Source organism: Triticum aestivum, chromosome 7A, assembly GCF_018294505.1.
Source record: "Triticum aestivum cultivar Chinese Spring chromosome 7A, IWGSC CS RefSeq v2.1, whole genome shotgun sequence".
Classification (NCBI taxonomy): Eukaryota; Viridiplantae; Streptophyta; class Magnoliopsida; order Poales; family Poaceae; genus Triticum; species Triticum aestivum.
Window position 1 is genome coordinate 549,567,326 of NC_057812.1, and position 10,512 is coordinate 549,577,837.

At 47.5% G+C, this 10,512-nt stretch overlaps 2 protein-coding genes across 2 annotated transcripts; both read left to right on the top strand.

The window, feature by feature from the left end:
- Positions 1 to 538: 538 nt before the first annotated feature.
- Positions 539 to 7,878, top strand: LOC123148131 (uncharacterized). Its single transcript, XM_044567492.1, has 5 exons — positions 539 to 807; positions 966 to 3,002; positions 3,219 to 3,339; positions 6,573 to 6,632; positions 6,729 to 7,878. Exons 1-5 carry the CDS (start codon positions 539 to 541, stop codon positions 7,596 to 7,598), a joined length of 3,357 nt encoding a protein of 1,118 aa, XP_044423427.1. The 3' UTR covers positions 7,599 to 7,878.
- A 1,392-nt stretch (positions 7,879 to 9,270) lies between these two features.
- Positions 9,271 to 10,393, top strand: LOC123152386 (auxin-responsive protein SAUR40). The gene has a single exon (XM_044571946.1). The coding sequence runs from the start codon at positions 9,604 to 9,606 to the stop codon at positions 10,093 to 10,095; it is 492 nt and encodes a 163-aa protein (XP_044427881.1). The 5' UTR covers positions 9,271 to 9,603; the 3' UTR covers positions 10,096 to 10,393.
- The last annotated feature ends 119 nt before the right edge of the window (positions 10,394 to 10,512 follow it).

Sequence of the window (10,512 nt, forward strand, 5' to 3'; positions counted from 1 at the left end):
TGTGGGGTGGAGACATAGGCCGCGATTTGATCTGAGCTCTGAAGTCAAGGGAAAAGGAGTCATATGCTAAGCTGCTGCTAATATCTGGTTTGTTGTTGGTTGTTGCGAGTGCTTAGGTAAGACCGTTTCGTTTGTACGTATGTTGCGTGAACTACCCTTTTTTTGAGTTATATATGTTGCGTGAACTACTTCTTCTGTTCCAAATTAGTCGTCGTGATTTCAGTTCAAATTTGAAACGAAGGGAGTACTCATTACATACTCGTCACATGTAAAAGGGCAAAACGAGAAGCCACATTGCCCATTGCCTCCTGCAGATTCTTATAAGTCTGTCACTGCCACCAAAAAAAAGATTCTTCTAAGTCAGACTGAGAGAGCCGAGTGACAGAGACAGAAGGTGGAGGAAGTTTACTCAGGAAGCCCAACTCAATAATCACGTCCCCCCGGAAAAAATAAGAAAAAACTCAATAATCACGAGCAACAGCACTTGCACACTCGTGGGCTGAAAAAACAAATCTTGCACATTCGCGGGCTCCAAGCGATGGCTTCGGAGGCCCAACTGCTTCCAAGGCCCAGCAACCAGCATTTTGTCCCCTGCCGCACCCACGCGTGCCGGCGTGCTGCGGCGGCACCCTTCACCTTCACCGGCGTCTCCTTCGTCCCCACCGCGCCCCAAAAGCGCAAAACCCCCAAATCCTCCAACCCTACCACGGACCCCCACCACCCAGGCCCTCCACCAAGCCTCCGCTCCGCCACCGCCGCGGCCGCCGCCCTCCGGCCTCTGCGCCGCCTCACTCCGACGGCACCGAGGTGAGCTCTCCGAGAAACCCGCATTGCGCGCCTACGCGCCGTTTCCCTCGCCGAGCTGTTCGTTCGTACGGCGTGCCAGCGCAACCCTAGTTAACTCCCTTCCGCCATGGACTGGTCTCACCTCTCGGCGCGTGCGTGCGTGTGTCTGGAGTCTGCAGCAGCGCGATGGAGCTCGCGAAGCAGGGGCGGCCGCAATTGCCTTCGGCTGCGCACCGGGCCGCGCAGGTCCCGTACCCCGCGGCGTTCCACCCCGGTGACTGGGGCGCGCGGGCGCCGGCCAGCTCCTACTTGATCGTGCCCATGAGCCAGCACCCGGCGCAGGCTGGCGTGCCCAGGCCCAGCGCGGACCTCACCGGGGCGAGGCCTTTGAGCAGGGTGTCGTTGAGGCCGCCGCAGCAGCAAGTGCTGCCTGTTCAAGCGGGTTTTCCTGGGATGGTTGCGTCGCAGCCGCCGCCGCCGACGCCCTCGGTGGTCAAGAAGACGCCGATGTCGCCCAAGGTCCAGATGCTCAAGTCGCTGCCGTCGCAGGTGTCTGCTGGCAAGCGTTCTGTTCAGAAGGAACTGCCGCCGAAGGCTCATCCGCAGTTGTCTGAGTCTGTGAGATCGAAATTCAGGGAGGCTCTGGCTGCTGCCTTGAGTACGGATTCTGACCAGCAGGTTGGGCAGAAACCTTCTGGAAATGTGTCACTTGTGGGATCATCTGGTGAGAACAGGCAGGCAGACGGTGGTAGAATGCAAGCAATCACAGCCATATTCCAGGATGCAGGTAAAGATGATGGTGGTGATGATGATAGTGTCACAAAGGTTGCTGCTATCAGAAGAGAACACGGTGGCATGTTATGTAGCAATTTGGGATCAAACATGCCAATGCAGCAACGAACAGAACATGTTCCCTTGGTAAACAAAGCATTGGGCAATAGCGCTGTTTCTTTAGATGATCTTCTGCAAGGTGATGGGCTTTGCTGGACTCCCCACATTGTTCTTGGAGCTTCTGAATCCATGTCACAACCCAATCCAAAAAGGGCCAGGATGTCTGATGTTCAAACTGGGGTTAACGTATCTCAAATTGGTCCGGAGCCTAAAAGAGCAACTACCATGGATGAGGTAATAGAAGGAAAGAAGGTCATGACTCATAAGGCCCAAAGGTTGGCATTTATAATTGAAGAGGAGCTGTTCAAATTATTTGGGGAAGTTAATAAGAAGTACAAGGAGAAAGGTAGATCACTTCTGTTCAATCTGAAAGATAAAAACAATCCTGGGCTGAGGGAACGAGTCTTGTCTGGAGAAATAATGCCTAAATGCTTATGTGCAATGACTACTGAAGAACTTGCTTCAAAGGAGCTTTCAGAGTGGCGGATGGCTAAAGCTGAAGAGCTTGCAAAAATGGTTGTTCTTCCTGATAGAGAAGTGGACGTTAGACGCTTGGTGAGAAAAACACACAAGGGAGAATTTCAAGTTGAGGTGGAAGAAACTGATGTTTTCCCTGTAGAAGTTGAGCTTGGTGGTGATTCACTTTCTTATGTAACATCAGAACCCGTTGCAGTTCAAACCAAATCTGACGATAAAGCAAGTGTACACAGGGAGATCAAGGAATCGGACAACAGTGTGCAAGATGTAGTTGGGACATGGAACAGCAATACATCATGCAATTTAGAATATCCAGAAAATGAGAAAAATTATCTCATGCTAGAACCAATGGTTGATGACTTGAAGGTTATGGAGAATCTTCCACTGATCATGTCACTGGATGAATTCATGCAGGTCCTTGATTCAGAACCACATTCCAAAGATCAGTCCGTTGGAGCCCTGCAAGATGATCCTAATACTAACAAAGATGACAAAGCTAAGTCAGCAAATTTTCTCATAACCATGGACAAGGCCGCTGTATCAGAATTCCAATTTCATTGTGATGTGTCGTCTCCAAGAAGTTATTGTGAATCCAAATTAGAATCACGCATAAACAAACCAGTTCCAGTTTTGGATCCAGTTGAAGAACCAAAGGGAGATGTGTTGGTCAAATCCCCCACTGAAAAGGTGGGTGCTGAAAAATCAGATACTGTTAATGGCTCGATTCCTGAATCTACTATGCAGTGTAAGAAAACTCCTGATGCTGTGCTGACACATGACATTATATGGGAGGGAATAATTGAGCTCAGTTTGTCTTCAATCACAAATATCGTTGCTATCTTCAAAAGGTTTGTTTCATCTACCTTGCTTATGATACTCATGCATGATTAACCTTTATTTTTTTGAGATGTCCAGTTAACGACAAGAAGTACTTTAATTTGTAATTTCAACAATTTTAATGAACAACAGACCATTTCATTATGTAGAGCATCACATGTCCTAGTATGCATCTCAATGTTTTGGCGGCATCCTTATTTCATCGTCATGTTGCTTCTCTTTTGCAGTGGTAAAAAGCCATCTACAAATGAGTGGCGCCGCTTTCTCGAAATCAAGGGAAGAGTGAGACTCAGTGCTTTTGAAGAATTTCTTGAACAGCTTCCTAAATCCAGGAGCCGTACTATAACGGTAACTATTATTTCTGTGTGTGGTTTCATATATGCTATTGTTGGTTTGATGACTACGTTGTTAACTAAAATTGGCAATTGGATTCTACCCTTTCTGTTACTGGCACATACACATTCTTGCACTTGTTGCCTTGCAAAACAGTTGTGTTTGTCGCTTTGACAGGATAATAATTGATTGTAAGGACCCATCAAAAACATGTGCTCTTGCGTGTGTTTCGTTGTGGTTACATCATATCTGCATAAACTGAATTTTCTTTATCATGTGAACTCACAGTGTACCCGTTCACAGTCTAGGCCCTGGGATGCCATAAAATGGAAGATTAAGGCTGCGTTCAACTCCTCTCCGTTCCCTCCACTCCGCTCCGGAGTGGACCAGGCTCTAGCTCATTTTCACGGAGCGGCTAAAACTGAGCTCCACAACTCCGCGGAGTCAGAGCGGAGAGGAGGGATTCCGAACAAGGCCTAAATGCCACCGTTATTTAGTGTGTTTGAAGCCTACATGGCAGACCGTGAAGGGATGGGCCTGTGGCCTAGTGGTGGGAGCGTGATTGTTCGTTCCAACCCACCTGGGTTCAGCCCTAGGATTGACAGGGTGTGCGATTTATTCAGGGTGCATCTCATGTTATATGGGATAGTGCATGCCAGCATGTGTGGGAGACCCACACTTGTGTGTAGGTGGGTGGTGTGAATGGTTGTGTGCGTATATCTTGTACCCTCACAAAAAAAAATCATATACTAGTAGGAAGCGCTTTCCTGTCATGATCCATGTAGAGTTTTTTTTTCTCAACATATGTTGCAGTTGTAGTATTGTCAGGTACTGCGAATTTCATAATCTTTTCGTATGATAAGCCGTCGACTTTGTAGTGTACACAACTGAGTTTCCTGCAACAGATCAATAGAAGCAAGCCATGGATAGACCTAGTCACCTAGTCATCGTATAGTTAGTTAATAGTTTGATACTTCTACATTGTGACATTTGGTACATTTACTGTTACATTAGTGTTATATTGAGCCATTTACTTTCTTGAAGGTCACCTGTGTACGGTTAACAAAGGTGCAGATAGATTTTTATATAGCAAAACAAATAGATTGCTTTGAGCTTTGACATACTGAACTTGAGCATCTTCGTACGATACTGTTAGGGTGCTCTTACCAACAGTATGGTATTGCAAAGCGACCGGGAGAATAAACATTGGACAAGAAAAGAAAGGAAAGGGAAAGCCCTGATAAGAATATATATACATGTTTAGCATTACTGTTAAAGTGTATCGTGGTTCATGCAATGTGTTCTTGCGCCCTTCCAATATGGTAATTTATGATGGCAACTGCAACTGTATGCAGGACCGCGTATTTGAATTATAATTCTATTGCGTGAGGCAAACTCGTGCCTTCACAGGCTTTCTGTGATTGCTCCCAAATCCCGTCAGATTTGATATTTGTGTTAGTTTACGCCACATGCAACATAATTATTCATTATAATATCATGATTTTCTCTTAGTGAGCAACCGAACATACTTAAGCACTAAATTGAAAAAGAATAAAATCACACAGATTGCACACATGCTGTAAGCCTTGTGCTACTGCAAGTAACTGAATACCTGAAATGCCGCTGCAAAACAGACACTCCTTATTTTATCACCACTTCTTAAAATTGTACTGTTTTTGCTAGGGCCGTGGACAGCTGCAAATGCCCAAATTTAGTTATTATTGTACTATCATTTATTATAGATAGACTATTCTTAGATATAGTTTGCTAGTTTTATAGGTAGATGGACTATTTTTCTCTGAGATTGAGATCTAGGTAATCTATCTCTAAACAATAACAAACTCTATAGTGTGACTATTAACTTACGGATATCCTAATGATAACCAAACTTGGGTATTTTCATGTTGTACTTCTTCATAATACCCATCTCGTCCTCATCTTCTTTTTGATGAAAAAGCTATTTGTTGGCCCCTCTCTTTGATGCCACACCAAGCCAAACTTTTCTTTCTTCCCCTGTTGGGCACCATACCGTGCCACAGGCTCTGTCAGTGTTTGGCTATCCGCTCTCCTAGGCCCGATCTAGCCATGGTAGCGGCTACATGGCAGGCCTCGCATCTCACTGAACCTTGTTGAAGCTGCTACCACCCTCCTACATGTTGTTCCTTCATTGTTCACCCCCTTGCTGCAATACCATTGTCGATAGCATCGCCGAGACCTTCCCTACCCTTATTGACGCCAAATAAACATTCCTTGCTGCTTGCCCTTCTCGCCATTCTGCCAAGCCTTGCCATTGCCATGCTTCAGCCTCGTGTCATCTCTTCTCTCTCCTTATACCGAAAAAGGCTTCATGGCCCACTTTATAAATAAAGCCATAAGGATACAAACACCGAAGGTTCTCACACAAACACAAGGTTAGAAGGGAAAAAGAAAGGAAAACACGAAAGTTACTTGCTGGGGGCACAGCAAAACAAGCCCACAAAACACACAGAACCACGGTACACAGTACGCTACTTCGCTCTCCTTATGAGGTCCTGCCTCTTGCCATTCCAGCAGCCGAGAGACCTTCCTTCATGCTCCCACCTGCTGGAATTTGCCGCTGCATCGCCAGGCTATGGTCCTAGTCTACCATGCCATGCAGAAGATAACATAAGCTTGGGCTGTTATGACTAGTTGGTTGGGTGGAGGCAGTCTGATCAGAGCCCCAACCCAGGCATCGATGCTGCTTTGGCAGAGATTTGATGAGTAGGCATGGATCAGTGAAAGAGAAGGGGAGATAAGATTGGGATAGTTAGGAAGAGGTTAGCTAACTGGTGGCCCAAGGCTGACAGAACAAGCTGATATGTGGGCCATATTGGATCAGTTCTTTTGTGACGAAGGGCAAATGGTTTTTGCTTACCTGTCACAGCTAGCTCAGGAAGTTTGGTCAACAGTGGCAATAGAGCAAGGTTATTAAAATAGCGGCATATGAATTTTACGGCCCTAAACTGGAACCTTTTATTTTTTTGAACAAAGAAACTGGAATCTGTATGCTCATTTTAACATCCATATTTTTGTGTGAATTTGAATAACAAATAAACTACTAGTACTATTTAGACTTTGGTAGACTGCCCTGTTCACATTGTACTGAATTCAAATATCGAATATTTCTGGTAATCTGTACCTATTTCACACCTTTCTGGCTACTCTTGAGTTTTGCTCCTGAAAACATTGTTTTTTTTTACATTGAGCATCTGTCACTTGTTTTACAGGTAACTGAGTTACGTTGGAAGGAGGGCTCTGTTGAGAGTGGTCGACATCATCTCTTAAAGGTTCCTCCTTACTATCTCTCAAGTATTTGCTCTTGAGTCGAAGCTTACACTGTCACACAGCTCCTGATTTGCTAACAATCTATCATTCTTCTGCAGACTATTGACTCATATATAGCAGATGAGAGAGTAGGGCTAGTGAAGCCTTCTGAAGGGGTGGAGTTGTACCTCTGTCCTTCTCAAGGGAAGGCAGCTCAGATACTTGCTGACCACCTGCCAAAGGAGCACTTGGGTAGTTTTACTGTGCCTGGAACATCTATCATCGGAGTCGTTGTGTGGCGAAGACCCCATGCCTCATCTAGGGTGCCCAACAGGCAAGAGGACTCCAAGAAGCAGGCTGCCACTTCTGGTTCAGCTATGCCCATGATCTCTCAGCCATCATCTCGCTCTTCCAATGCTTCTCATCAGGAAGTTGTAACCGCTGATGTTCCTCCTGGCTTTGGTTCTGGTGTTGTTAGGGATGATGATGACCTACCTGAATACAATTTCGTTAGCGTGTCAAACTCGGCTGCCAATGTGACAGTGCCACAGAGTTACAGGAGCCATCAGCATCTACCTCTCAGTTCTCCTCCGACAGACCGAGTGAGAGAATTGATTCGCAAGTATGGTAACAGATCTGCTGCAGCCCAACCCTGGAACAGCAATGGCGACGACGATGACTTGCCAGAATGGGATCCGTGTTCTCAAGGTAACCTCCAGCAGGCGCGGATTCCACAGCCACGTTACCCTTATCAACACCATGAGCAGCTGCAGTACCATTCCTTGCTTCAGCAATCGCAAAGCTCATTGTCCCAGGCATACCCCCAGCAGCACCAGCATGTTGCCATGCCCGTGCATGCTCAGTCGCTGACCTACAGCCACCCAACGCAGCCTGCTCAGCAATCCTACTTCGGTGTACCAGACGATGGCAGTGGGTCCTACGTCAATGGTGTAATCCATGGCACCGGGAAGGCGGGAGCCAATGGATGATGGCATGGAATCCAGGGTAGTTCTGTGCGTTCTTTGCAAAGCATCCGTTCTAATCGTTTGCAAGGATCTGGCGGTAGTATCGTGTCTGTGTTTGGTCCACCTATCGTAAGTGTCTGCTCAATGCTCACTATGATGGTGTAAGAATCATCCATCTTTATGGTATGGTCTCGTATCTTATTTGCTACTGGTGATTCCTGTGCTATCATTCTGATGTTATTATGAATGCCTTTTAAAACGAGTATAGTGATCAGTACAAGAGCTCCCCTGCTTTCCTTTTTCACTACTCCTAGATTTGATCAACAGATAGACAGATTGTGTATGGATGAAGCTCAGAAAGATCTTGCTTCGTTTCCACCTGAGCAACTCATGAAAACTAATTCAATCTTGAAAAAACAAGCAGCGAGCGTCTACACCAGGGCTGCTTCTGAAATATTCCAAACGGAGTTGATTGAGTCGCTGTTTTTTTTTTTGAGAGTACGCCAATAACGTACCATATCTTTATAGAAGACAGAGTTAATATTTACAAGAGCCTAGTGTAGATGGGAACATCTGCGAAGGCACACCCACTCCACACAAAAAACAAGATCACTCTCGCTGTTAAGGTTCAGGACATCCCTTGTGAAGCCAAGTACTATGTCAAAAGAGGTGGTGATCCTCCTACCAGGCACACTGTTGCCTGCAATGTTGCCGAGAAGAAGGCTTTGGTGTGACTGCTGCAGGTTTGCTTTCTCGGCGATATTATGCAGACATGTGCTGGGAGTATTCATCTTAGCTCACATCGACAAGCAATGGACGAAGAAGGCAAATGCAGGGCCAGTGTTTGTTAGACACATCCTTGAAGATGAAAACCGGCACGCAGATTCTGTGACTTGGAGGTCCAATGATCTCGTTGGTGGTGACCCGGTGAGGCGTGGAGAGAAGGGAGCTCTATCAGCAGGCTCCTTCAAATTTGCAGAAGAAGCTAGTACCGCACTAAGCCTATAGAGAAATAGATAAACTGACCAAGGCTAGTGCCGGACAAGGCTGTCGCGGCCCACCGGGGCTCTACTGCTGCTGGAGGGACGGCGACAGCGGTGCGGCCGGGCAAGGTGGCCAGTGGACACGCGTATGAGGTGGCCGTCTGGTATAAACTATAGCTTTTTTTGGTTTGTAGTTAAACGACCGGAATATCGGTCATATATGTAAATCCGACGGGTTTACTTACACTTGTCTGGTTATTTTAAACCTTGTTTGAAATATATATGGATAGCTTTGAATGACCGGCTCCCACATCAGTGTTCGCGGACTAGTACTCTCTATCCGTGAACAACGGATGCGATGTCCGGTTTACAGGTCAGTGTGGAGATGCCCTTAGGCTGCAGTGCAATTGTGCAAAGAACAAATCGACTGAAACCTGTTTGTGTGAGTCGACTGACCCAAAAATTAAAACCAGTCAACTTGCACGTATTGATCCCATACTAGCATTACTCCTAGTATATTTTAGGGCTCGGCCTAGCTACCTCTCACCGCGTCTCAAGGGGCCAAGAAGAAGAAGAAACTTTCAAAGCAGCCCTCACCCCACGCATGCATATGTGCCATTCTTAGCTTGCTCTTAATTAATCTGAACCTCTTCTTCTTGCTACCACCGCGAGAAAGCAGCTGAGGCGCTCCCTTTCTCCTTTAAATTTGGACCTTAATTTCCAGCTCCTGCGTCCCATTCTCCAAACGCCCAGCACCTCATACTCTTCGTTGCTTTCCTAACTTTGGTTCACTCTCGGGAGAAGCTAATTAACCATCACCTCATACTCCGCCGATGCCTCCTTCGCCTCTTGCCGTCCGCGAAGAACCATGAACTACACCGGGAGCGCCCTCTCCCTCCTCGTCCCCAAAGCCACCAAGGACATGTCCCGCCTGCACCAAGGCTACGACCGTGGCTAGCTCCGGCTAGCTACTAGTACTTGCAGTATACCTTTTCTGTTTAGATCCTTCCCCGTTGTCAGTTGATAGTTTCTCACACCGATCAGCCATGAAGGAGGTGGGTCAGAAGAAGAACATCCTGGCCAAGACGCTCCAGAAGTGCCGGTCGTTGGGCCACCGGAGGCAGCCGGCAGCCTACGGCGGTGGCGGCAGCGCCAGTGCCCCGGCGTCGCCACGCGCGGCCGATGGCAGGGCGGCGGCGTGGGCCGTGCCGGCGGGGTACTTCGCCGTGCTCGTGGGGCCGGAGAAGGAGCGGTTCGCGGTGCGCGCCAGGTGCGCGAACCACCCCCTGTTCCGGGCGCTGCTGGACGAGGCCGAGACGGAGTACGGCTTCGCCGGCTGCGCCGGCCCGCTCGAGCTGCCCTGCGCCGTCGATGATTTCATGGAGGTGATGTGGGAGATGGAGCAGGGGGGCGGCGTCGCGTCGTCGCCCAGCTGCGCTCGCTTCGCCGGCAGGGGCCACCACCAACAACAACAGCGCCACGGGTACCACATGTTGAGTCCGGGCACGTTCCGGTTCCTCGTCGCCGGCCGATCGTGATCACCATGCACGTGCTTGCTCTTCGCCAACGACGGTCTAAGTCCATCGTTGTAATCTTCCTTTTCTTCCTCTTTTTCTTTACGTGTAGGTTGTTGATGTCGAATGCATGTAGAAGTTAATTCTTCATCGCCTGTTTGATGGACTGCTAGCTTAGGGTGTTGATGTGATAATTTCATAAGTTGCCAACGTTTCTTGGTCCATCAGTTAGTGTGCATTTCGCGTGTTCTTCATGTGAATATATGTATATGGTGCTCATTGTAAATGTAAACTATGGACAGAAGATGCTTCCTTTTGTTTTTGTAGAAGGACAAGTTATGGCCTGTGCAATCTCGATGTATTGATTGGTGCACCAGGCACATATATATAAGTACAGAGGTGGGCCACAACCTCAACTATACAAAGGAAACAGGAGGTGGG

Coding starts and splice junctions, on each gene's coding strand:
- LOC123148131 (XM_044567492.1), top strand. CDS start 539: ATGGCTTCGGAGGCCCAACTGCTTCCAAGGCCCAGCAACCAGCATTTT. Junction 808..965: donor CTCACTCCGACGGCACCGAG/GTGAGCTCTCCG, acceptor TGGAGTCTGCAG/CAGCGCGATGGAGCTCGCGA. Junction 3,340..6,572: donor CCAGGAGCCGTACTATAACG/GTAACTATTATT, acceptor CTTGTTTTACAG/GTAACTGAGTTACGTTGGAA.
- LOC123152386 (XM_044571946.1), top strand. CDS start 9,604: ATGAAGGAGGTGGGTCAGAAGAAGAACATCCTGGCCAAGACGCTCCAG.